Here is a 27554-nt window from a genome sequence, read left to right as displayed (position 1 = left end):
CCACGCCTCACCCCCAGCCTCTGCAGCGTCGCCCCATCTCTCCGCCCCGCTGCGGCGGCTGCAGAAGCCGCATCCTTGGCGCTCTGCGGACCCGGGGTGCGGGCGATCCGGAGATCCGCACTCCCTCCCGCGTCCCCGCCCCTCCTTCGCGCGCTGCGGCGGCCGCGCCGGGGTCGGGACTGGCCGCGGGAGGCCACACCCGCCTCTCCCGGCCGCACCCCTGCGCCCCAGCATGTCCGCGCTCGAGTGGTACGCCCACAAGTCCCTGGGCGACGGCATCTTCTGGATCCAAGAGCGCTTCTACGAGTCGGGCAACCGCGCCAACATCTGGCTGGTGCGCGGCTCGGAGCAGGACGTGGTGATCGACACGGGCCTGGGGCTGCGCAGCCTTCCCGAGTACCTCTACTCCTCCGGCCTGCTGCGGGACGGCGGGGCCCAGGAGGATGCGGGGCGCCGGCCGCTGCTGGCGGTGGCCACTCACGTGCACTTCGATCACTCGGGCGGCCTCTACCAGTTCGACCAGGTGGCCGTGCACCGCGCCGAGGCCGAGGCCCTGGCCCGAGGGGACAACTTTGAGACGGTGACCTGGCTCTCTGACAGCGAGGTGGTGCGGGCCCCCAGCCCCGGCTGGAGGGCCAGGCAGTTCCGAGTGCAGCCGGTGCAGCCGACCCTTATTCTGCAGGATGGTAATGCCCCCCCCCCCCCAGCGGCGTGGTTGCAGACCTCAGTGGCCACCTTGGCATTGCTGGGGTGCAGTGCGGGAGCGGGGTGTCTCACCCACCCTTGGCTGCGGGAAAGCCGGTTCTGAGCAGAGCCAAGGCCCTGGCAGCCTTCTCTGCCCAGAGAAGCGCTCTGCGCCTGTGCGGCTGTCGCCATCCCCAATCCGTTCCCTGTGCCTGCTACAGGAGTAACACTGCAGAGACTTGTGACTGGGGATTCTTCCCCTCCCCTACCCCCCCCCCCCCCCGTACGGGTCGAACGTTTGCAGCTTTTGTAACGAGTAGGCTTTTGAGGAATGACACCTTGAGAAGAGTGTTATGCTCTGTGCTCTGAGAACCGCTGCTGCCTTTGTGTGTATGAGTATGAGTCCCACCTGTAGGCTTAGAAAGCCATGGTTCCAGCCATTTCACCCATCCTCACCTTCAGATGGGTTAGTTCCCTTATTATCGCTCCACAAGAAGAAAGGAAGGCTTGATAGTGAGCACAAACGTAGACAAGTAGGATTATGAGAAATATCCGGTCTGCACGAGAACAAGGCCTAAGAAAGATGAATAAGGGAGTTGTTTGCAGTGGATCAAGTGTGAGTGCTTACCGCAGACTTCATTCTCTTTGGTCCTATGAAATTGGTAGATAGAGCAAAGAGTAGGACCCCAGGCCCCTTCTCCATGCAGAAACTGCAGTAATTGGAGTAACTAGTGGCAACGGAAATACTTGGTATATTAATTTCATATTTTCTTCTTTAGGGTTTATCTTTACATTTTATCCACATGAACGTTGTGAAGTGAGGCCAGAGACCCTTGATTAAATGTCTCGCCTAGTGTCCACTGAGCAGTCATGGTCAAAGCTGGGATTTGAAGCAAGGCACAGTAGAGGAAAGCAAACAATACAAATAAATCCTACTCATGAGATACCTTATGATAATTGGGAATCAGTTATGGAAGTCACTTTTTCAGTGTTAGTTATTTTAATTGCCTATACACTCCTGTAATGTTTTTAAAACTCCGGTTGCATTATAATGGTGCTTACTAAGAAATAAACAATATGTAAATAAAATATTTTACAGAAATGCAATTTTCCAATAGGATATAATATGTGATATTAAAAACAATGAAATTCTATTCCCCGTACACCCAACTAACAGGTCCCTCCATTAAAGCTTTCAGTCTAAAGATTTCTTTTTTAAAAACTGCTTTAGAGGGGCGTGTGCTTTGACAGTTTGAGATTTAAAGTATACATTTACATTAGATAATTTTTATTACTATATGTCTTAAAATTGATGCTTTTCCAAGCACTTGATGGGTAGTTAAAGTAAATTCTAGCACCCAGCCTAAAAATATTTGCATTAGCCGAGTGTGGTAGCACAAGTCTTTAATCCCAGCACCTGAGAAAGAGAGGCAGGCAAACTGTGAGTTTGAGGACAACTTGGTCTACATAGTGAGTTACAGAAAGGAAAAGAAAACAACTTGAATGGTAAGTGGCACAAGCCTATGATCCCAGCACCCCTCCTGGGGCATGAGGTCAGAGTTCAAAGCCACCAAAAATTTAAAACTAAGAATACCCTCTTTTTACATAGAGAAACTGTCTTGAACAACCAAATATTAAAATGTATTACATTGTTTAAAGGAGAATATTTTATTTGTTTACTTTTTATTATTGTCACCAATAGGAAGTTGACAGCCACGTGTACAGTTTGACACATAAGCGTGTCTGTGTATGCGAGCCTGTACAGGTGCACACAAATGTTTGCAATTTTCTTTCTTAGACTGTAGGGATTATTGTTATATGGAAGAGAGACTGACTGAATATCCTGCCTGTCATCATCTAGACTGCTTAGACACTGGGATTATAGCGTGGTGGTTTCCCAGATCCCAGTTGGTGGTAAATCCTGATGAGTTGGGAGCTGTAAAGTACAGGTATGTGGTGCTTTGTGCCTTGCTTTGAGGGTGACAGATGGCATTGTAGAAAGTCACTCCTCTTTAAGACATAGATGCCTCACCCTCTCCAGCAGCATCTGATCTCTCATCTCAGGAATATTAATTTCCTGTCTTCTGAAGGATGTGGGATGCTATCTGGGTATTAACACAGTCCAGATGTCTCAAAGGAGATGTAAGATCCTCATATTAAAAATTCATATGTATTCGCACATACACACTCATGTGCAGCTGTAACAGAACAGCTCTGGTTAGAATACAAGTGGGCAAAGCCTCTTACTACATTTCATTAAGTGAACTGATGATTTCCTGTCATGGAGAAGCATAAATCTGCACTGTATCTCTAACCTAAAAGCTCCTTCTAAGGTCAAAGAGGAAAGCGGTCTCATCTAGTACATTAGCCTTGACAGAAAACAATTCTGTGATTAATGATAGTGAAACAGTATCTTTCTATGAGAGCAATAGACCTGAGATTATAACAGAGCCCAGCCTTTTATACTAGAACATATCACTGTCTTTTTCACAATATTCTGGTGATTTCATTCCAGGTGATGTTTTCCTTTGCCCCTCTGCCCCCCCTTATCCCTATGTAAACAGTTTGCTTAAAGTCACCAAGACAAATTAGCTCAGAGTAGTGGTTTCAGGTAGACTTGACATAATTTATGGAAGTTAAAAACAAAAAGTACATCTACCAGACACGTAATTTGTTTTCCTCTTGGGACCTCCAGGAACTGTGGGCATCTCTGTGACCACCAAGGCCTGCGGAATGTCCATCTGGGAGAGATAAGGCAGTTCCATTTAACACAATCCAGTAGCAGGTGCTGGTTCAAACATTGAGAGTCTGAAGTTCTAGTAGTTTATTTTAGGCATATTTAAGTGCAACACAATTTGGAAAAAACATTTCCTGGTAATAATTAATTCAATTCCATGTGCACAACAATGCTTAAGAAATGACTACACCAAAACTCTTGTGAAATACAAGTGACATTTTCCTTAAAGATAGGTTCTATGGATTAACTGAGGAAACTGGGTCAAGATAGGCAGCAGGCTCATGCTAAAGGTCTGGGGGAGGGTAGTGCTATAGATTGAGGCTAACGAGATCAAGATGAGGGTCTGGAGGAGCCAGTGTAGCCTGACCACATAGATAATACAGAGGTCGCCAGGCCATTAACCGCATCTGTTCCAAGCCTTCTGGGTGGAAAACAGGTTATATGTACCTCTCTTTGAAGGGACATTGTATATTTAACATTCCTTCAAGGAACTACATGCCTCCTACGTGGAACTAGCACTTTCATGAAGAGACTGACTGGAAGTCTAAGTCTGTGTTGGTCAAAGAAACTACTTGGATGGTAGAGATCAGATGTGACTGAATGAGCAGTTCTGTCTCAAGAGCGCATCATAATGTGCGCTTAGCGGGGATGAGGGGACACTAGCACCAGTGAAATAGGTTGCATGTAATAAGTTCTTAAAACCCATAGAGCCCTTCTGAAAGGAGTGCCTTCCCCCATTCAGTTAGCGCCTTCTCCAGGCATAGAAAATAAAGGATTTTCTTAATTAGGGAGTGCTCGGTGCAGCTGAGCTCAGAGATCCAACAAGGAGAACAGAGAATAAATGAGAGTGTTCATGTACACTATGGAGAACTGAGAACAAGGGTGAGTGCTCATGTCCGTTTCTTACTATATACTCAGAAGAAAGAGAGCCAAGCCTCCTACTCCACACCTGGGGGTAGGAAATTAGGGAACTATAATCTGGGACATCTGACCCCTTGAAAAAAGACTGACGATGCCAGTATGGAGACATCTGCCACTCCTGGCCTGATCTCTCTACTATCCCGCCTGCTTCCAGAGGCCCTGTGTGTACGCTTCAAGTGTCACTTTCCTTTCTGCCCTTCAACAGGCAGCCAAGATTTTTGCCTGAGATCAACTATGCTGACTAGAACTGGGATTATGACCCCAGCTTCCCAATCCCAGTAGATGGTAAATGGTTTTTGGTGCTGGAAAAGTATTGTAAACTGTTGGTATGCGATGCTTTAAGCCTTTGAAGGTGTGAAAAGAAAGCTGGACCAAATATTTAGAGGGTGACAGGAAAGATGCTGTCCATGAAGAGATGGGGCCTCAAGCAGGAGCTTTCTGGCAAAATTCTGTTCAAAGATTCTAACACAAGATCAAATGTCTTTTTTGTTTGTTTGTTTTGTTTTGCTTTTTTTTTTTTTTTTTTTTTTGGCTTTTCAAGGGTTTCTATGTATAATAGCTTTGGCTGTCCTGGAACTTGCTGTGTAGATCAGGCTGGCCTTGAACTCATAGATATTCTCCTGCCTCTGCCTAAGTGCTAGGATTAAAGGCGTGTGCTACTACCCACCCGACTAAAGCCAAGTTATCTTAACATTTAGCATAAATCAACTTGGAGGTTGGGGTGGGGATATCATCAAGGTTGTCTGAAAATAAGCAAAACTACTGGAGAGGTTTCTCAAGGAAACAAGATGCTTTAAAGATGAACACTATCCACAAAGAGTTTAGGGGATTTAAAGCACACGACTCACTTTGTAGATGAGGATACGGGTACAAAAGGCTGATATATAAAATGGACCCTGAGCAGGGCGAGGGAGACTAGGTGAGTTAGGGAGTAATTAGAGAGGCCAGCCCTGGAGAAATCAGGGCAGATCATTCAGATGACGTGTAAATAGAGTGCAGAAACAATCCAAAAACATATCTAGGAGTCCATAAGTAGAAGATGCGCATTCAGACTGAAAGACCCCACAGGGTTCCCAGCTCAGAGATGAAAACACACGCAAGTCAAGGACAGGGTAAAAAACCAGAGCACGGAGCAGGCTTCCAGGAGATCAAAGAAGACACAGCAGGTTGCCACAAGCGTAAACAAGGGCCAAATACTGGGTTTGGAGCTGGTTTAGAGCAGACATTTTTCTTTTGAGTAGCAGTTGTCCCAGTCTTAGAACAGTCCTCACAAAAGCATTTCCCACATCCTGTTACTTAGGAAACCACAGGGATATGGCCCTAACAAGACAGGAATGAAGCCAACAGAGAGGAAGGCACTAAACATAAAAGCATAACTCTAATGGAAAGGAAAATCGAAACAAAGCATCAGCATGGCAGAGTGGATGTGTTGGAAATGATCTTTTACAGGCCTGGGGGTCGCAGTTCTTTTGGATGGCTGGGTGGTGAGAAGATGAGAAATACCTACGTGTGTAATGATGACAGAGAATGGAAAGATAAAGTCATAGAAAGCAATCGGTGGCGTAGAATTTTAAAGCAATAGAAATATATGCATGAAATCACTGGAATACATCAAATTGATAACTCAAAAGTGTAATATAATCATCACTTGGAGACAATATTTTGTAGCATTAACTATCAGGAGGTGAAGCTAACATTACTTAAAATTGTCACTCTTGAGAGATGCACCGGCAGTAGAGAATGGGCCAAGGAAATGTCTCTTGCATTTTAAAGGCCTAAACATCTTATTTCAAATACATGTATATTTTTGTCTTAAAAACTGCAATTAGAAAAGAGTTGTGGGATGCTAACATGGGAAAGGGCATTTGAGAAGTCAAGAGATGGGGAGAGAGGGCGGGAGGGAAGGAGGAGAGGCGAGGAGAAAGGGAAGGTCTCATAGGTGACTGGTCCTCATAAGAGGTTTCCATCAAACACTGTACCCAAGCACTTTTCAGCATATGGGCAGCATTTTTAAACCATAAGGAAGAGCAGAGCAAGTGATACTGGGCACCAAGGACACTGTAGTTGGTGTCCGTTTTGCCTGGTGGTTGACTTTTTGCTAAGACATTTTGAGTATCACCTAGGCCTTACTAAAAAATCAACTCCATTCTCTCACTGGTTCCTCTGAGCATAAAACACCACTCCCTTCTGTACATTTATTAAATAATTGGTTTTGACTCAACTTGTACTGGCTAGTTTTATGTTGCCTCAACAAGCTATAGTCATCTGAGAGGAAGGAGGCTTAGTCAAGAAAGTGCCTCCATGGATCAGGCTGTAGGGCACCTTCCTAGTTAGCGATTAGTAGGGGAGTGGCCAGCCTGTGGTCAGTGTTTCCGTGCCTGGGCTGGTGGTCCTGGGTTCTATAAGAAAGCAGGCTAAATGCCACAGTCTACAGAGTGAGTTCCAGGACAGGCTCTGAAGCAGTACAGAGAAACCCTGTCTTGAAAAACCAAAAACAAGAAAGAAAGAAGGAAGGGAGGGAAGGACGGAGGGAGGGAGGGAGGGAGGGAGGGGAGGGGAGGAAAGAAGGAGGGTGGGAGGGTGGGAGGGAGGAAGGAAGGGAGGGAGGAAGGAAGGGAGGGAGGAAGGGAGGAAGGAAGGAGGGAAGGAAGCAGGCAGGCTAGGGAGCAGGCTGAGCGAGCAATGAGGAGCAAGCACTAAGGAGCATCCCTCTCTCCATGGTCTCTGTCTGCATGAGCTCCCACCTGCAGGTTCCTGCCCTGCTTCAGTTCCTCACTGCTTTTAATGATCAACTGTGAACCATTTCCTCCTCAAGTTAAGTTTGGTCATAATGTTTCATCACAGTGTTAGTAACCCAAAGACACAACTTCCATATTGTTAAATCAACTTAACGGTGATTTCTTCCCCTAACCCTGCCAGCATACAGTGAATGATGCTGGTTTTTAATTCTCAGAAAAAGTGTAAACCAGTAGAAGAATTCCGACCATCAAGGATAGAATTTGGAGAAATCTGGGATGCCTCACACTATCTTAATGTCATTGCTGAGGGTTAAGTCAGGACCAGACAGGACGCTGACGCAGTAATGAGGCTTTTTTTTTTTTTGTCCTGATATGGATAGTATAGATGTTCTAGGACTACAATGAGAACCAAAGTTTTGTTTTTTCAGTGCCTTCAACTCTGTGCTTATGTATTGTTTGAGATTATTGTTAGAAAAAGCATTAGGCATGACAGTGGTTCCAGAACTCTGGGATTCCAAACAACTGTTGGGTAAATCTGTTAAAACCAGAAATTCATAGAACTTGAAAGCTAACACCTTAGATGTTGCGGGGATGATGCAGAAAAGGAAGCCTTACTGTTAAGGGACACTCCCGGTGACTAATGCAGTTTTGCCTTTCTGCCTGCAGAGACACTGTTTTCACTTCAAGCTTCTTCACAATTGGTGTTACTAAATAGTACTTGGCATCATTAGATAGTACTTCTGAAAGCATGGACCTGGATTGAGAAGCTCCCAGGTTTCCTGGAACTTGAGCTTGTGTAGTTCACTGATTCTCAAAACTGCCTGATATCAAGAATCAGCTAAAGGTTTCACAACTTTCCAATCAGCCCCAATCTCTGGGAACCAAGCACTGAACATGTATTGATATATTGCAGACATTTTGTATTCAGACTAAAACATGTGTTTTTTTTCCTTTGTTTGTCTTTTTTTGTTATTGTTGGAATTAAGTAGTAAGTCTTCCCACTTTATCTTTTTCAGAATTGTCTTTATTATTCTGGGCTATATGCATTTTTAGAAGCTTTTTATTTCTGTAGTTCTGTAGATTAAAGTCAGGTTCTCACAAATGCTAGGCATGCAATCTACCACTAATGTACAACTTCAGCCTTTGTGTAAATTTTATAGTCAATTTCTTTCCTTTTAATTCTTTTTTTAGCATTTATGTATTAGAGTCCTCTAGAGTCATAGAACTTATGGAATAAATCTCTCTCTCTCTGTCTCTCTGTCTCTCTCCATATACATACATATATATATATACACACACATACATACATATATATATGTTCATGTGTATGTATGTATAAAGGGAATCTATTGGAATGATTTATAGGCTTCAGTCCTACTAATCCAACAGTGGCTTGCTGTGAATAGGAAGTCCTACAATACAGTGGTTGCTCAGTCCTGTGAGGCTGGGTATCTCAGCTGGTCTTCAGAGTTTGTTGGAATCCTGAAGAAGTAGGCTTCAATAGCAGTGAAGGAATGGATGTGCTAGCAAGGCAAGGGAAACTATGCAAGAAAGAATGAAACCTCCCCAAGGGCAGTGGTGGTGCACACCTTTAATCCCAGCACTTGGGGGACAGAGGCAGGCAGATCTCTGTGAATTAGAGACCAGCCTGGTCAACAAGAGCAAGTTCCAGGACAGCCAGAGCTACACAGAGAAAACCCTGTCTCAAAAAACAAACCCCCCAAAAAGAATGAAACCTTCCTTCTTCCACTGCCCTATTACCCTTATATAGGTTTCCAGCAGAAGGTGTGGCCCAGGTTAAAGGTGTGCCCTCTCACCTCAAGGTCTGGACCAAAGGCGTGTCCTCTTGCCTCAAGGTCTGGATCACAGGTGTGCCCTCCCGTTTCTAGATGGTAGTTCATTCCAGACAACTAAGAATAGCCACCACAATGCCTGCCGCAACAAATCTATGAAATAGATTCTACTGTTGTTTTTATTTTATAGATTATGACTCCACACATCAAGTGATGAGCAGAGCGTGAACTGGAGGAGGAAGATGATGGTTAGGTGCAATGATGGACATTTACTGATGTGCTGAGAGGCCTTCAAAGTGCAAATATTCATCTTCTAAGCTAAATATTCTGTAAGGCAGGGACTGTTGTTGCTCCCAACTGATCACTTGGTTGGAAAATCTGTCCAGGTTGGAGCTAGAAAGGAAGTTATAAAGTCTGACACTTCCCATTTTCCTCATTTCTGTATCAGTTGTATGATTAGCATACAAAGAAATGGCTTTCACTGTGACATTTCAGTACTTTGCTCCTATTTGACACTCACCACCCCCAAACACACACACACACACACACACACACACACACACACACACACACACGCTTCCCCAGCTCTACAGTCATGTTGAGATTTTCACTACGATTGTGGTGAATCTGCACTAAACACTGGAGCAGCCATAAACCACATATGACTGCCAAAGTGCAACTTGAAATGAAAATGGATTAAAATTCAAATTTTGTCTTAACTGCACCTCATTTCAAGTTGTTCTCAGATTCAGATGGCCCCCATAGAATGTTTTAGCCATTACGGAAGTCTGTAGTAATCCAACACTGGGTCTTCATTTTATCTCTGTTCCTTTCTTACCATGCCCCCGCTGGGGCTTGAAACTATGATTGCATACGTGCTAGTCACATTTTCTACTACCAAGCTACATCCCAGCTCCCTTTTGTTTTGCTTTCATTTTTATATTTTGAGACAAAAATCTCACTAAATTTTGCAGGCTGGCCCTACAGTTATTCAGGAAGCTAGGCAAGCTTTGCTGTTGTGAACTATCTACCTCAGCCCTCTCCTTGATAGCTGGGAACACAGCCTTGTACCACGATGCCTGCCTGTGAACATCTTTCTCTTGCCTGAGTATTCTTTTTGCTGTTCTTTTGAATTAAAGATGAATTAAAGATCAATTAAAATGAACTTTTTATTATTCTTTGAAGTATATAGAAGTATGGTTCTTAGTTTGTTGTGGTTTGATTTTTTTTTTTTTGGTTTTTGTTTCATTTTGTTTTGGGGGGTGTGTGTGTGTGTGTGTGTGTGTGTGTGTGTGTGTGTGTGGTCAGCTGATACCTTATAACAGTAGTTCTCAATCTGTGGGTCTCAACCCCTTTGGGCGTGGAATGACTTTCTCACAAGGTCCTGCATATCAAATATTTACAATAGAATTCATAATGGTAGCAAAATTACAGTTATAAAGTAGCAACCAAATAATTTTATGGTTGGGGTCACCACAGCATGAAGAGCTGTATTAAAGGGTCACAGCGTTAGGAACGTTGAGAATCACTGCCTTATAGCACCCCAACTTTGTCTTTCTCACAGTTCTTGGGCTCTTGCTTCATTGCACAGTACAGAAGGCATGTAGGTCCTTCTGCTCACAGATAAGCACCGGGGAAACCAGGGATGTTAAGCAAACAGGGTTGTCTCTTCAAAGAGAGATTATAACCTGTTTTCTGCCCAGAAGGCTGGGAGCAGATGTTGCTTACTGGCCCTTATACTAAGTCTGTGTGCCATATCAGTCCTCCACAGACCTTTATCTTGGGTTTGTTTGTCTTGGTCAATGGCTCTACCCTCCTTCAGACCCTTATCTTAATCCTGTTTTCCTTAGCTAATCTATACAACCTATCTTTATGGAAAATGTCACCTGTATTTCACTAAGAATTTAAGCTTTGCTGTGCTCAGGGAGATTGAGTTCATCATCATCAGAGAACTTTTTCCCCCCTAAATTGTGTTGTGCTTCAATATGCCTAAAATAAACTACCTGGAGTCAGACTCTCAAAAGTTTGAACCAACATGTGTTGAAGCCACCTACTTTCTTGTCTCTTGAAGACTATTACTCTGCTAGCAGTGGTGGCCACAGAGACCCCACAGCATAGACTTTCTCTATATTAGGTCACATCACCTATTAGCAGTGATAGGATCTCTTTGTAATACTCGACTTTACTTCCATTTTCTTTTTTTTTTCAATTTTTTTATTTTAATTTTAAATAGCTTGTTTTACATGTCAATCCCAGTTCCCTCTCCCTCCCCTCTTCCCGCACTCCCCTTCCCCCCTCCCTCCCACCCTATTGCCAAATCCTTCCACATAGGGGATATCTAGAGTCTGTCATTTTACTCTTGGTAGGGTCAAGGCACTCCCCTAAGAGTCCAGGGTGAGAGAGCATCTCTCTTTGTGCTATAGGCACACGAAGACTGTTTGTATACCAGGGATAGACACTGATCCACAGCTCAGGGCCCCATAGGTTGCCCAGGCCTTCTCACTGACACTCACATTTGGGGGGTCCAGATCAGTCCCATGCTGGCCTCCCCACTGTCGGTCTGGGGTCCAAGAGCACTCCCCTGTTCAGATCAGCTGTCTCTGCTGGTTTTGCCAGCCCATTCTTTGCCAATTTGCTCATCACTCCTCTCTCTCTGTCACTGGGTTCCTTGGGTTCAGTTCAGTGATTAGTTGTGTGTTTGCCTCTGCTTCCATCAGTCACAGGATGAAGGCTCCCGGATGGTTATAGACATCAAGTTCATTATCAGGAATGGGCATTCGAGGTGGTCCCTCCACTATTGCTTAGCTTGCCAATTGATGTTATACCTTTAGATCACTTGAGGTCACTCTGGTGCCTGATCTGTCTTCGATCCTATGATTCCCTCTTCCCCCTATTCTACCCTCACCCCCTCAACTTCCTGTTCCCCCATGACCAACTCCCTTCCTCTTTACCCCCTCTCTTCTTCCCCGGTCCCACTCCCCCCACCCCTCGCCGTGTTCCCCATCCATTCAGAGGATCTTGTCTTGATCCTCTTCTCTTGGGTACTATGCATATATGCATATCTTTTAGGTTCTTTCCTGTTTCCCAGATTCTCTATCTGTGGAAGTGCAAACTGGCACTATCCTGATCCATATCTAAAATCCATATATGAGTGAGTACATACCATGTTTGTCTTTTTGCGACTGGGTTACCTCACTCAGGATGGTTTCTTCCAGTGCTATCCATTTCCCTGCGAATTTCAAGATTCCATTGTTTTTTTCTGCTGAGTAATACTCCATTTTCTTGATTATTGCAGTGGCAGGGTCTCAAGTGTCATGCTCCTGCCTTAGAAGGAAAACATTCAGTCATTGCTGCTAAAGAAATGCTGCCTGCTGATATTCCAAGGTACTGTTTATCAAGCTCAGGGCCTTCCCTTCTGGGTCTATTTGGCTGGAAGTTTGCTGAGGATTTCCTAAATTTTTTGGTGTGTATTGTGAGATAATTTCATGGCTGCTTTCTCCCCCTCCTCCACCACCGTCTTCTCCTCCTCCCACCTTCTCCCCTCCTCCCCCTCCTCACCTCCCCTTCCTCTGTCTCCTTGTTTTTAGGGACAATCTCAATGTAGTCCAAACTAACCTTAAATTTTTGTTTTTTCCTCCACCTCTGAGTGCTGGCATGGCATTATAGATGTGAGCTACCATGCCCAGCTCCCCTTTACCCCATAATACAGTATGTTACATTAATGTATTAATTAACTGATATACAAATGAAGCCTATTTGCTCTCACAAGTTGAACCAATTGTTAAATTTTTATCACATTTATTTATCTATGTATTTTCTGTGTGTGTGTGAGTGTGCCAAGGCGCACAGGGAGAAAGAAGCATGGGTCACTTGCAAGGGTCAATTCTTCCCTTCACTATGCGGTCCTGGGAACCTCACTCAGGCAGCAGTACACTTAGCCACTGAGCCATCTCACTGCCCCAAATTTAAATTCTTCCAGGATAAGCTCTGGTGTTCATTGTCCTGTTTATAAGTTGCTGGATTTGATTTGCCCATATTTTAAGGTTTAGGGACTAATTTAGTTAGGAGTTTATGAATTGTGCATTGCCTGGTTTCATCTTTCACACTGTCTTTCTTTACCTTTCACTAGGGTTAAATTGATTTCTACAATGAGTTTTTCCCTTGCCTGTACTCTGAAGGTCTTTATATAGGATTGCTGTTATACCATTCTTAAATGTCTAACAGAACTGACCAGTGGAGCTCTTTCTAAGTATAGACTGAACTTTTTGGGGAGATTTTAAATATTGATCATTTCTTTGCTTGGCATAGATCAATTTGGACTTTTCCCCCTCTGTGGTACTTTTGAATAGTTGTGCCTTTTAAAAGATTAATTAATTTCAAGAAAGCTGGAGATTTGGTAGGCTAAAATTGTAAACAGTGCTAGTTTACTGTCTTTTTTAATTGAATGTTTTAGTTACCATATGAAATAAAAAGTTTTATTGTGACATTTATCATGGGGAAGTCAGAAGTGTATTTGTGTGTCTTGGTTCCTTTTATGAAAAGAAATATGTTTGTTTTGTGGTTTGGCTTCTGTCCTTTAGTATGGTTTCCTGTTTGTAGGTTCTTAGTCTTACTGATAAGATAATTGAAAAAATGGACTCAGAAGGAAGCTCAAGGAGCATCTCCCCGCCCCTTTTTTTGAGTTCTAAAGATAAACAACAGGTCAGGCACCCTTTGAATGCTGGTTGCTGTGGGGAGCAGAGGGGATGAAGTTAGTTCCCTGGCCCAGCGGTGGGTGTGGGTGAGAGGGTTCTTCAGAGAAAGAACGGCACGTCCAAAGGGTAAGCAGATCTGTTCCTTTGGTGTTCAGTGTCTCGTCTGTTAGAGGTTCTCGCTGTTGATCCTGTAGCACACACACAGTTTAGATTTGCTCCCATGAAATTCAAATAGAATTCAATTGCTGCTGAATTTCATGCAGTGTTATTTGTCATTTTATACAATCATTCCCTGAGCTAATGGAAGCCTTATGAGAAAGTTCTTACTTCTCATACCTCATTTTTAGAATGTATTTATTCTCTAAAATTTCATTTTACATTCCAACCATAGTTCTCCTTCCTATTCCCCCTCGCTCTCCTGCTTGCTCCCCCCAGGATACCCCTAGTCCACTCCTCCTCAAGGGTAAAGGTTCCCTTCAGGAGTCAACGAAGTCTGACACAATGGGCCAGGCCCCTCTCCCATGCATTAAGACTGAGCAGGGCATCCCACCAGAGGGAGTGGGCTCCAGTTAGCTAGCTCATGTACCAGGTTTGTATCGTGGGCCTACTGCCAGGGGCCCCTCAGCTAGTCCACGCTTCAATACTGTCTCCCACATTTGGAAGGCCTAGTTCAGCCCCTGGAGTCTCCACAGCTATTAGTCTAGAGTTCATAAGTTTCCTCGAGCTTGGCTCAGCTGTCTCTCTGGGTTTCTCCATCAAGATCCTGACCGCCCTTGCTCATATTTTCCTTCTCTATCTCTTCCTGGATTCTTGGAGCTCGACCTGTGCTTGATTACAGATCTCTGTGTCTGGTTCCTAATGTGTTTTGCTCTAGCAGTTTTAGAGTTTCAGGTCTCTTATCAGTGGCACACCCTTGATTTTGAATGATTGTTTTATACAGTGTAAAGACATGGACCCATTTTTCATCATTGGGAATACGGTGTTGGGGAATAACTGTTTTCTCTGAGTGTGGCTTGACCATTAGCTACCATGGAGCAAAGATTGTTGTGACCCAGTCTTCTTACTCATAGTTTTCATGAGAGCTGGTTCTATGGTGGTGGTGATGGGAATGTTCGTCTCCCCTCTAGCAGGAGAGAAAAAGCGTCACCAGATCTATAACCCAGGATTCTACCCACCGCACAGCCATCCACTCCCGTGTTCACACACAGGGCTGCATGTGGTCTTGGTGGGTGCAGAGCTATAGGATGTGGACGGGTACCTGAAGGGGACTGACTCATCGATGCAGCACTTGTGAGAGCAACCTCAGACTTCCCAGTGATGGAGGGTCTTGCGTTACCCATGATCCTGTAAGTAACACAGTAAGTTCATTGGTTCACTGGGTTGTTTGGATGGAATTGTTTCTTAGGCTCATTGTCTCTACTCTCAGAGGGCTAATAGATGATTGGTCATGTTTCTCCAGGAAAAGTCATGCAACATGTGAATATCCTGTTTTCCCTGTGTAATTCATCTAAGAGGTTTTATCCAATGTGTGTTTTTGGCAAATGTGTTGAAAATTAGGTAGCTATGGTTACATTTATTATGTCTGGATCTTCTTCCATTGACCTGATGTCTGTTTTTTGCCATTAAATGCTGACATTGCTGCTACACTTCTGAGGGGTGACCTGAAAGCTCATATGGGGTACTGTCTTCCTGCTTAATATTGCTTCGGTTAGTCGAAAGTCTTTTGTGCTTCAGTAGTTCTGTAATGAATACCTTGCATTCTGATGGTGATTGCATTGCATCTGTAGGTCATTCTTGGCAACACAGCCGTCATCACAACAACTCTTGCAGTCCTTAAGCTTGTGAGGTCTTAATGGTGCCATTAACTTGACAGAATCTAGAGTCACCTTGGAGATGGCCCTCTGGGCATGCCTGTGGGGCATCTTTTTTATTACATTCACTGATGTGGGACCCTCCATCTTAGTAGTGGGCAGGGCCATTCATGGTGAGGACCACTGTATAAGATGGAGAAATAGCTGATCATCATCAGTAGCATCCATTTATCTCTCTGCCATAAGCCTTTTTCTGTCCAGCTCCCAAATAGCAACACAGCCTTTAGTTTAGGCTTGTCCTACTAGCTCTTATAATGTAAATTAACCCACGTATCTTAATCTATGTTCTGCTGTGTGGCTTGTTACCTCATCTCTTTGTACTGCCCATGCTGCTTCCTCCACATCTCCTTCTCCCAGCATCCTCTCTGTCCCCGGAAGTCCCACCTAACTGCTTTCTAGCTATTGGCCATTCAGCTTTTGTTACACCAATCACAGCAATACATTTTCACACAGTGTACAAGTATCCCACAAACTCTCTGCTACATGACTGTGATGTGATGTGACCGGATGCTCCAAGCTGCTCTGACAGACTGTACTTTGATCCATGAGCTACCATACCCCTTTGTTGAAGTTGCTTTCGTCAGGGCGTTTTGACTACAGCATCAGGAAAAGAAACTCACAAAGGACATTTTTTTCTGTTTTCTAGTATCTTTTTCAGTTTTTTTTCCTTCAGTTTCATTATAGAAGTCTTTAAACTTCTTTGTTGGATTTATTTCTAAGTATTTTACTTTTAAAATTATATATATTTTTCTGATTTCTTTCTTCATATGTATGTTATTAGTATATAAAAATCTACTGTTTTTGCCGATATTGTACCCTGCTGTTTTGTTGAAAGTATTTGTTTCATATTTAATATTTCTTTGATGACCCACTGTAATGGTGCATGTCTTTAATCCTACGACTTGAGAGGCAGAATCGGGTAGATTTTTGTGAATTTGAGGCCAGCTTGGTATACAGGGAATTCAAGGTCAGCCAGGACAACATAATAATACCCTGTATCTTAATTACTGTTTTATTGCTGTAAAGAGACACCATGACCAAGGAAACTTCGAAAGCATTTAGTTGGGGCTTGCTTACAGTTTTAGAGGGCTAGTCTGTGGCCATCATGGTGGGACCCTGGGGCAGTCCCTGAGAGCTCTATATCCTGATCTGCCACTGGGTGTGGTGTGGGCTTTGAGGTTGGTGTTGGATTTGATTTGTAAGTATTTTAGTTAGGATTTTTATATGAATGTTCCTCAGGGAAATTTGTCTATAGCTTTAATATTGTGACTTCACCTGATTTGGGTATCAGGGTAGTATGGGCTCACAGAATGAGTCTGAAAATATTCTTCCCCTTTCTATCTTATGGAATACTTCAAGGAGTCATTTTTAATTTTTCTTTGAAGGCATGGTAGACATGAGCAGTGAATCTGTCCTGAGATTTTCATGTTGGAAATACCTTTGTTATTGCTCTGATCTTGGCTTTATATACCCATTTAGGTTGTTTATATTTTCTTGATTAAATTTTGGTGGGTCATTTGTGTGTTTTCAAAAGTATTCCCTATATCTTGGGAATTTTATTGGTATTTTTTAAAGCCCCCTTTTCATCTGTAATTTTATAGATTTAGGTCTCATCTTTCTCTGGAGGGACTTGGCAAAGGATTAATTGATCTTGTTTTTCAAAGAGACAATCCTTTTTTTTTAATACCTTCTTTCTATTCTTTTGATTTCTGTTTCATTAAACTTCTGCCCCAATCTTTTCCCTTCCGTCCCAATTACTGCTCTTGGGTTTGGCTTGTTCTTGATTTTTTTAAGTCCTTGATGTGCGTCGTTAAATGCACATCTAAGTTTTTAGTGTAATCTCTCACATTCATTTAGTCTTTCCTCTTATAACTTCTTTTGTTGTATGCTTTCATTTTCATTTGATTCTAAGATTTAAACTTTTTTATTTCATGTGTATGAGTGTGTTATCTACATATGTGTGTCTGCACCCACAAAAGGCTAGAAAAGGGTGTCAGAGTTCCCCTTGTACTAGAGTTGTACATGTGTTTATGAGCATGTGTGTACTGGGAATAGAACATGGGTCTTCTGGAAGAGCAGCTAGTGCTCTCAACTGCTGAGCCACTTATTTCTCTAGCTTCAATTTAGAATTTGATTGTGTTGTCTGTAACCCACTGGTCATTCAGAAGCATGTTTATTTGCATAGTCTGCCATTTCTCTTGTTATTGGTTTGCAGCTTTATTCAATTATGATTTGATAAGATGAAAACAATTTTTTTTTTATTCATGGAGACTCACATTACGACCTAAAATGTGATCTATGTTAGAGAGGATTCCATGGGCTGCTTAGAAGAATGTGAAAAGGAAGACTATTATTCTATAGTTGTTCATTTGGCATATAGTGTAGACACTGACATTTCTTTATTGACTTTTAGTGAATGGCCTCTCTAAAGATTAGGAATAGCCTATCCCTGGCCCGGCCGTGGTGGTGCATGGGTGCTTTTAATCCCAGCACTCGGGAGGCAGAAGCAGAGGCAGGCGGATTTCTGTGAGTTAGAGACCAGACTGGTCTACAAGAGCTAGTTCCAGGACAGCCTCCAAAGCTCCAGAGAAACCAGGACAGTCTCAAAAAACAAAACAAACAAACAAACAATATATGTATATGTAATATATGAGGCTATCCCCATTATTTACCAGAATCCACTTGTCCTTTTATGTTTGCTAATGTTTGTTGTATAATTTGAGAGCCTCCATGTCTGATGCATATGTAGCTTCAATTATTCTGTCTTCTTGGTTAATTGTTCCCTCCACTGATATGTACTGAACTGCTCTGTGACTTCAGTGATTCTGGCTTGAAGTCTGTCTTATTCAGTACAAGTGTAGCTAGGCCAGCCTCTTTGGGGCTTCCATTTGCTGGGTACTCAGTTCTTATCCTTTCACTCTCATCTGTGTCTTTGCTGGTGAGGTGTGTCTTTTAGACAATGTAAAGGTCAGTCGTACTTTTTTTTTTTTTTTTTTTTTTTTTTGGTTTTACGAGACAGGGTTTCTCTGTATTGTTTTGGAGGCTGTCAGTCCAGCCTGGCCTCGAACTCACAGAGATCCGCCTGCCTCTGCCTCCCGAGTGCTGGGATTAAAGGCGTGCGCCACCACCGCCCGGCTGTCAGTTGTACATTTTAAGCCAAACAGTTAATACAGACCCTTAAATTGTAGAGTTAAGATTAGTTACATTTAGGGTAACTACATAGAGTTTGCTAATTTCTGTCAATTCTTTGGCTGTTTTCCCAGCTGATTGTGTTGTTTGTTACTTTCTTTCTCCCATATAACAATTAAGGGTTTGAGGGTTGATTGATTTGGTTATGATTGATCATTGCCTATTTTGTCTTCATTGATCTGTTTCTGTCATAAATGTATTACTTCCTGTGTTGTGGTGATTGATCATGTATTCCTTCTCTGTGATTTGAATTGAGATATGTTCTGCAATGCTGGCTTGGTGGTAATGAATTTCCTTAACTTGTGTAGGTCTTGCAGGAGCAGCAAGTTCTTTTAATTGCTTAACCACTTCTGTGGCTCCATTTCCTATGCTCCTTATTATCATTCTTTTAAAAGTTTTATGTATATGTATTCTTCAATTTGTCTCCGTCTTATCTTTTGAGAAAGGGTCTTTTACTGAACCTGATGCTGACCACTTGGCTAGACTGACTAACTGGAAAACTCTGGGAACCTTCCTGTCTCCACTCATCCTATGCCCTGTTGCCAAAGCATCAACCATACCTAGCTCTATTGCATGGGTGCTGAGGATCCAACTTCTGGTCCTCTCATACTTTTATGGCAAGCATCGTGACTAATTTAGCTCTCCATTCAGCATAATACACATTTGTGTTTGATTTGTTCTATCTTCTTATGATAGCATCTTTGGAATTGATCCCAATACTTAATACTGTATAAAGTAAGCATTTAAAGCAATTTTAAAAACTGTGTTACTGGTTTCCACAAATTTGGTATGTTTTGACTTCATTCAATTTACTTCAACCAAGTACACTTAGTTCCTTTTGATTTCATAAGCTGGGTAGAAGTGTGGTAGTTATATCTGTGGATATTTCCCATATTCATTTTTGCTCTCTCTTTAATTTATTAGTATTTTTGGTTATTTAAGATGCACCACAAATTATCTGCTCATTATTTCTAGTTATAATATTTCAAATAACTCTTTAATTATATTGTTATCAGAGGGTATATTCTGCATGATTTTATTCCTTTCAAATTTATTGAAACTTGATTTATATCTTTGCATTATAGACAAATAAATATTACATGTATAATCAAAAGAATGTTATCTCTCTGGATGTAAATTGTTTTGTATGTCAGTTATATTAACTTAATTAGTAAGTGTTGTCTTGGTTTTCTGTACTCTGATTAACTTTCTCTTGTTTTATGAATTATTCAGAAAAGGATTTTTAGTTCTGCAGGTAAAGTTATTTAGTGGCTTAGTTTGGTCTTTTTGAGATAGGCTTTCACTTGGTAGCTCAGGATAGCTTGGAAATCACTGTTTCCCTGACTAACCTTGCGCTTTGGCTGAACTCCTGCCTCATTTTCTCAAGTGCTGAGATTGTAGGTAGGAGATACCACCCCTAGCTGAAGTTTTAGTTTTCCCATCATGCACTTTTCTTGTTGGATTTAGGTCAATACACATATTTTTTTTTTTAGTGTATCAACCTAACATATCCTCATAAAATCTACTTCTTCTCTTGGGACATTTTTCCAAGGTAAAAAATCTATTTGTCTTACATTAATATAGCCTTCCTAATTCTCATATCATTAATGTTTACATGTCATAACATTTTCATGATTTATATCCTTGAATTTATAAGATCCTCTCTTGGTAACTTTGTTCATCTTGCTTTTTAATCCATCTCTGACCATGATTAGGGGATTTTCCCATTCATATGTAATGCCACAGTTGGCTTTAGGTCTGCTCTTTTCATGGTTGTATGCTATTTAGTCTTCTTTCATTTCTTTACTGTTTTCCTTTTATGCTTATCAAATATTGATTTTTTTCCTTTGTTAACTTTTAGCTGTAGTTCATTAATTTTCTTCCTATGTCTATTTGCAACATTACAGTAAGAATTTTTTTGTGTGTAGTGATTTACTTTGGGTTAGTACTTGATTTAATTCCAATGAAACAGCAATTTTCCTTCTCCTATCCCACCATTTCCCCCTGACTGTCAATAATTGTGAGGTATCTGTATATATATCCAGTTTGGATGGTCGCAGGTGAGCCTGAAGAAGTTTGATTGGAGTAACAGAAGGTGTGAGGTTCCTGGGTGAGCAACAAGGATGAAGGATTCATTATTCATAGGAATAGCATTACCAAAAGCATCTTCACATGTACTTTTTCCTCAGCCCCAAACTGCACAGGACAGCATAAGGGGCAAAGTATGATGCATTTCAGTAAAACAGCTCTCACAAACTGCCTCCAGGATAGGGGTACCACACCTGTTCTCAAGATTAGAAATTTCATGGTTCCATGCGTTTGGGAAATTATGCAGCTGTGTTTGTGTGTATCTGCAATATTGTTGGCATATTAATAGCTCTAGGAAGCCTACACAAAAGAAATACTAATTTTCTTTAAAGCAAGAATTCTCAAAATTATTTGATCACAGAGCAATCATTTTTAAAGTTTTGTTTTAATAGCCTACATTTGATATTAGTTGGGCAAAATCTAATCTGACAAATACTGGCCTATAAAGCAACAGAAATACAATAGAGGCCACCCATTCTTAAGGACTTATTTTTTTTAATTAGGTGTAAGATCTGTCTGCTTGTGGGTATGTGCATGCACGCACAGATGCTCATGAGGCTGAGGGGTGGGATCTCACTGTAGCTGGAATTCACCAATGCGCATGCTCAGAACTGAACTTGGGACCTCTGGAAGAGCAGCAAGTGCTCTTAACCCCTGAGCCATTGCTCCAGCCCCAAGGCTACCTATTTTTAAATTAGCATTAAGAAGCACTATACTGGGGGCCAGAGATTGGCCCACTCAGTAAGCACTTGCCATGTGAGCACAGAGACCTGTGTTTGATTCCCAATACCTGTGAAATAATCCATTACTATGTGTGCCTGGAATTCCAGCACTGAAGGGGCAGAAACAACAGGATCCCTGGAGTGCACTGGCCATCTAGCCTTGCCCAATTAATGAGCTCCAGGTTCAGTCTCAAAAAATAAGGGTTAAAGCAGTAAAGATTCATCGACCTGTGGCCCCCACACATATATACGTGCATGAACATGTTCACACCTATGTGCCACACATGTACACACCACACAGACACATACACAGACACAGACATACACACACACTTTGTGGAATTGAAAGGAAAGCTAATGTCATCAATTTCCTCTAAACTTATTTAATGCTCTTCTGTTTTGTTCAATAATGGAAGTCAAGTATACTGTGACATATTTATCGGTAACTTCTATTTTCTTTTTGTAGGGGATGTAATCAATCTTGGCGACAGACAGCTGACCGTTATGCACATGCCAGGGCACTCCAGAGGCAGTATTTGCTTACATGACAAAGACCGGAAGGTCCTCTTCAGTGGCGATGTGGTATATGACGGATCTCTGATCGACTGGCTTCCTTATAGCAGGATCAGCGACTATGTGGGAACTTGTGAGCGTCTCCTAGAGTTAGTGGACACGGGACTTGTGGAGAAGGTGCTCCCTGGGCACTTCAATACCTTTGGTGCCGAAAGGCTTTTTCGCTTAGCGTCTAACTATATTTCAAAAGCTGGAATATGCCACAAAGTGTCTACTTTTGCCATGAGGTCTCTTGCAAGTTTAGCCCTCCGTGTAACAAATTCTAGGACCTCACCCTAGTGTCTGTAAGATCATTTGCTGGCATTAACTGTGTAAATTAACCCAGTTCCTTTGTGTTGTTTAAAACAGTAACTAGTGAGCATTTCAAAAAGTGTATTTATATAATCATATTGTGTAATAGAGGAAAAGAGGATCATGAATGAGGAAGAAAAAAAAAAGCAGTCTTCGCTTTGTATCTTTTTCTGTTTCCCAAGGAAGAAGCCACTTAAATGAGCTTGTAGTTGGCCAGTTCTGTCATTTCAGTGTTTGCTCTGGAAATGCTGCGGGGTGATGTGGGCAGTAAGGATGCCCACCCCAGAGCATGAAGACCTACCCTTGCTCCTCTGGAGTGTGCTTCCCGGGTGCCCAGGCAGACTACCCTTGCTCCTCTGGAGTGTGCTTTCCGGGTGCCCAGGCAGACTACCCTTGCTTCTCTGGAGTGTGCTTCCCGGGTGCCCAGGCGGACTACCCTTGCTCCTCTGGAGTGTGCTTCCCGGGTGCCCAGGCAGACTCAAATACAGTTCTATGCTTGTACTTCACACTTGATTTTATTTCCGTATTTTATTTAAATATAAAGTTTCTTGGGTTTAGAAACGAAGTAGACCTCAATATAAATTAGCAGTTAGAATGACAGCTAAAACATCCCATATTTGTGATCCTGGATTTTAATGCCTCCTTTTTTATTTTTCTTATTCTTTGTATAAGACATAACATGCTATATAATTTAACTTATGAACAGTGCAATGATCTTTTGTCTTATTGCAAAGCTTTAAATATAAATTGCAGAGTGCTTCTGTAAAACACTACTGTTTGTTGTTTGTTATTGTGTAATAATATTTTCAGACATGAAAGTGAAATTCAAACATGTGTAACTTAACTTCAGATTGTCAGATTTCTTAAAAGGACACTGTCAGGCAAATTTGAAAATATACACATTGAGAATAATTTTTATTATATCCTATTTTAGTATTAATAGCGATTGTAAACAAAATTTTCTGATTAAATAGCAGCTTCAGTATTGTGTCATGTTTTACAGTACCAAAACAGTTCTGGATATCTCTGACATCTCAACGTAAACCATTCCTTTGATTGACATAGCATGTATACATACCACAGAAGGGTTTTTTAATTAATTGCAATGTATGTCTTATGTATTGACTAGAGCAAATGGCCTTCTTATCCTGATTCACAACACCTGTCCCACTCAGTATTCTTTGTCATGAACAAAAACAAGTCTATGTTTGTATGTCATAGAAACCATGAAACCACTATTCAGTGATACTAGGTAAAGTGTTTGGGTTTGGTGCTTTTAATAATAATTTATCAAAAAGTCTTTTGGAGTATTTCATAAATGTTTTAAAACATTTTACCACTACCTTTTTATTATCGACTTTTTATTATTGATATTCTAGACCAAACAGATCGACTTTTGGAAATCCAATTGCTTAATATTAGGAAAAAATTGCAGTTCTTGTTTCTGTCAAGTTATGTAACTTTTTTACCCTGTAAACACCTAGGTTCTTTACTGTTTTTTTATTCTTTCAGTAGGCATACGTGCACACATGTGAGTGCACACATGCAGACCTCCAGGCATACACACAGTCACACACACACACATACGCAGCACTGTGCTAAACAACATATGGGGTTTGGAAGTGAGAAAACACATTATAGCCAATGTTAAAGGCCCCAAACCCCAAAAAATAGCATAGGTAAGTTGAAGTTAACATAAATGATGCTTAAATGTGAAGGGTATAAGGAAGGGTGTGAAGTGTAGGGTAAGGGGAAGTGCCCTGGAAAGGGGGCTTTTGAGTCAGACGTGGAGGGAGGCTGGGAAAGATGTGAGCCCCAGGCTTCAAGAATTGCTGGATGGACTAGCCTATTCCTCGTGACCATATAAATTTAACTTTCTGAAATCTCGTTTCTTCTAAGTACCCTGTATTTAGCATGAAAATGACGGGTCTGTGATAGTGTATGTGATTGTATATGTATAGTTTCTTAGAGACAGATGAACTGAGCGGTCACTTGCCACCACGTAAACCTTTGTTGAGAGTCAGAAAGGAGACCATGACTGGCTCAGATATGCAGTGTCATGAGTGCTCTGTCATGGTCCTTCAAGATGGTGGGTCTCTTTCAACTGATGACACAGCACTGAGAAAAAAGATTGGTTCAGGGCAACTACAATCACTTAGTAAGCCTTAAATATAGCCATTATTTTTGTATCAGCAGCACAAAATAAAGCCAAAAGTCCTTAATCACTGACAGTTTTATCATATTTTAGTATTTATTTAAAATCAGGATAGAGTAGGCATTATGTTTTATTAGAAAAAATTTATTCCTGATGAGATATTTCCCTATTTATTAAAAGTGCAATTTTCAATATGTTATTATTTTTGCTGATTTCCCCAATCTTTCAATTTTTTCAATGTAAGATTGTGATATTCCAGTATTGTTACCATTTGAGAAGTATGGAGGTAAATTCATACTCATTTAGTATTCATGATACATTTTAAATTTGCATCCTAGTTCTAGCACCAAGAGTTAGTTGACTAGTGTAATATACATCACGAACTAGGAACAAAGCTAGTAACTGAACACAGGTGTGTCTGCTACCAAACTTAGCCCTCTCTTAAACCTGCACAATCTATAGAATTGACCACATATATTTTTACTTTGTAACATGTCACATATTTGAAGAAGTAATCAAATAATATCAAATCCTAATAGCATTTTTAGAGTATAAAAATATATATTTTCACCCTGACAGTGACCCTTGATTTATGATTTTTGGAAATAGACTATAGTGAATGTAACTCAAAGTTGTCAAAATGTTAGACATTTCAAATTTTTTTCTTATTTATATTACTAATAAAGAACTTGTGGACTTTCACTTTCCTTACTTAATGTCTCCTTTTAAGTGAAAAGCTTAAAACAAACTGAAACCTTGTGTGCTATGCTGATGTAGTTGAATAAATGGTTATGTGTATTTGTTCTTATATAGATAGTAACATGAATGTGACATGCAGAAATTGTCCTATAATTTTCCAATAAGTGTATGTAAACTTTGGTGTGGTAACTATTAAAGTGGCTATTTATTTCAGTGTTCAAGTGGTGCTTTCTTATATAACATTAACAACTTTCTTTTTAATATCTTAGAAAAATGTACCATGTGAAATTTCAAATTACTATTTGAAAATATACTATGTGAAATTTTGTTTTACTAAGTGAAAGTTTCAGAAGTTCTTATCAAATAAGTCTGGGGAAAACAATACAGAACCCAGAAGAAGCAAAACACCTGCTTAGTACTTCATCAATGAGAATTCCAATCAGTGGATTCAGTACCATTACAGTTTCTCCTATGGAAGACAAAGGTTCATGCCATCATAAAAACTAATCCAAGAAAAACCCAAACACACACACACACACACACACACACACACACACACACACACACAAAATGAATCCCAAGTTGATTGAAAATGTACATGTGTAAATGAAAACCACACATGTATGCAATAGAAGAGGAGGGGATGCATTACATTAAAACAAGCAATCACAACAAAATCTTCAGTGACTTAACATTATATGTCATAAATAGTGGAGGGGGAAGCAAGGGGAGAGAACGATGAAGAGAAGGAAGAACAAAGAGTAAAAACCCTTAAAATATATAAAGAGTGCTTACAATTCAATAAGAAAAAGTTAAGGTGCCATAGGGAACAAAAACTTTTCCTCTGCTCTATTTTTAGATTCTGTAGCTGAGGTCAAGATTTAAGTCAACAAAATTCTGAGAAATAAAACTGCAGACCATGCAGTCTTATTTCGTGTGAGTCGTTTTACATATACGAAGTTGAGAGGTAGCTCGGTGATGTAAGAGCACTTCCAGAGGACTTTCCTTCAGTTCCCAGCACCCATGCTGGGCAGCTCATAACCAGCTGGAACTCCAGTTTTGGTGAGAGATCTCTTGCCCTCTTTGGTGTTTTTAAGACGTCAGCAGCTCACTCTCACAATCACATACATTTATACATAATTAAAAATAATAATTTAAAATTTTCTTATTTATATGTATATACCACATGTGTTTGGGTATCCATGGAGGCCAGAAGAGGTCATCAGACCCCTGGAACTGGAGTTACAGGGGCTTGTGAGCTGCACTATGTGGGTGCTGAGAACTGAACACAGGTCCCCTAGAAAAGAAGCAAGTAATTCTAACCACTCAGATTTCTTTCCCATCTCCCAAAATAAAACAAATCCTTTTTTCTTTTCTTTAATATAACTTATTTATATTTTATTTGTATTGGTGTTTTTTGGGCGTGTATGTGTGAGGATGTCACACTTGTAGTTATAGACAGTTGTTAGCTGCCATGTGGGTGCTGGGAATTTAACCTGGATCCTCTGGAAGAGCAGTCAGTGCCCCTAACCACTGAGCCATCTCTCCAGCCCCAATAAAATAAATCTTAAAACATTTAGAAAAGAAATGAAAACCCACAGAAAAAAACCTAAGCTACAGGCTTACAAACTGAACCAACAATGATGAATCATGAAAATATAATAAAGAGAAAGAGAATTGGGTCAGAGAGGTCAAGTTGTAGGGACCTGATATGGTGAATCTTTACACATTTTATATGTATAAGATGATGCATCTTCAGGTGGACTAGTTTTCTTCATATTTTGACACCTTTTATTGCATAAATTGCTCTGATTAAATCTACTAGTCTTATCTCTCCAATTTTGGGGGGCAAGTTTTGAATTTTGGTGTAATTAAAAAATTTTTTTGGTTGAAATCTCCAATAAAACTTGTTGACTATAAATTCCACAGTCAAGATGCCAGAAAATTTGGTGAGGGCTCATTTCATAGTTCCTAGACTGCTGCCTTCTTGCTGTGGCTACAAGGATCAGACAGCATAACAGATTCTGTGTCCCTGTAATGAAGGAATCATTCACAGAGTCAGACCTTCGTAATCTATTCAACTACAAAAGGCTACATTTCTGAGTGTCACCATATGTGGGATATGTTTCAACGTGAACTTAGGAACATACATTTTGTCTACAGCACAATTCTCGTGACTTTTCCATTGCTCTCACAAGCATGCACAGTCAAGCACACAATGTATTCTGACTCTCCTTTAAAACGGCGAACATGTTCATGATATGACTTAATCTTCTGACTTCCTATCTCTGACTTCAGTTTGCTTCTCCTGGGTTCTATCATATCAACTACTGAAGTGCTCTCTCTCTCTGTCTCTCTCTCTCTGTCTCTCTCTCTCCCTCTCCGTCTCTCTCTCTCTC

At 41.2% G+C, this 27554-nt stretch overlaps 1 protein-coding gene across 4 annotated transcripts; it reads left to right on the top strand.

The window, feature by feature from the left end:
* The first annotated feature begins 221 nt into the window (after positions 1-221).
* Positions 222-25368, top strand: Mblac2 (metallo-beta-lactamase domain containing 2). 4 transcript variants are annotated; one of them, XM_021223530.2, is made up of 4 exons: positions 222-686; positions 2483-2633; positions 8852-8949; positions 9064-10038. In XM_021223530.2, the coding sequence occupies exons 1-4, from the start codon at positions 233-235 to the stop codon at positions 9099-9101; spliced, it is 741 nt and encodes a 246-aa protein (XP_021079189.1). In that variant the 5' UTR covers positions 222-232; the 3' UTR covers positions 9102-10038. The 4 variants fall into 4 exon arrangements, with proteins under 4 accessions (XP_021079189.1, XP_040584790.1, XP_040584789.1 ...); XM_040728856.1 differs by lacking the exons at positions 8852-8949; positions 9064-10038 and adding an exon at positions 21904-22123; XM_040728855.1 differs by lacking the exon at positions 9064-10038 and having other exon boundaries at positions 8852-9056.
* The last annotated feature ends 2186 nt before the right edge of the window (positions 25369-27554 follow it).

The sequence above is a fragment of the Mesocricetus auratus genome, unplaced genomic scaffold (genome assembly GCF_017639785.1).
Source record: "Mesocricetus auratus isolate SY011 unplaced genomic scaffold, BCM_Maur_2.0 Super-Scaffold_100020, whole genome shotgun sequence".
Taxonomy (NCBI): Eukaryota; Metazoa; Chordata; class Mammalia; order Rodentia; family Cricetidae; genus Mesocricetus; species Mesocricetus auratus.
This window is presented reverse-complemented; position numbering and strand designations above follow the sequence as displayed.

Excerpts from the sequence above, each read along its gene's own strand:
- Mblac2 (XM_005065695.4), top strand. The coding sequence starts at position 233 with ATGTCCGCGCTCGAGTGGTACGCCCACAAGTCCCTGGGCGACGGCATC. Across the intron at positions 687-21,903 it reads GACCCTTATTCTGCAGGATG|GGGATGTAATCAATCTTGGC; the intron begins GTAATGCCCCCC and ends TTCTTTTTGTAG.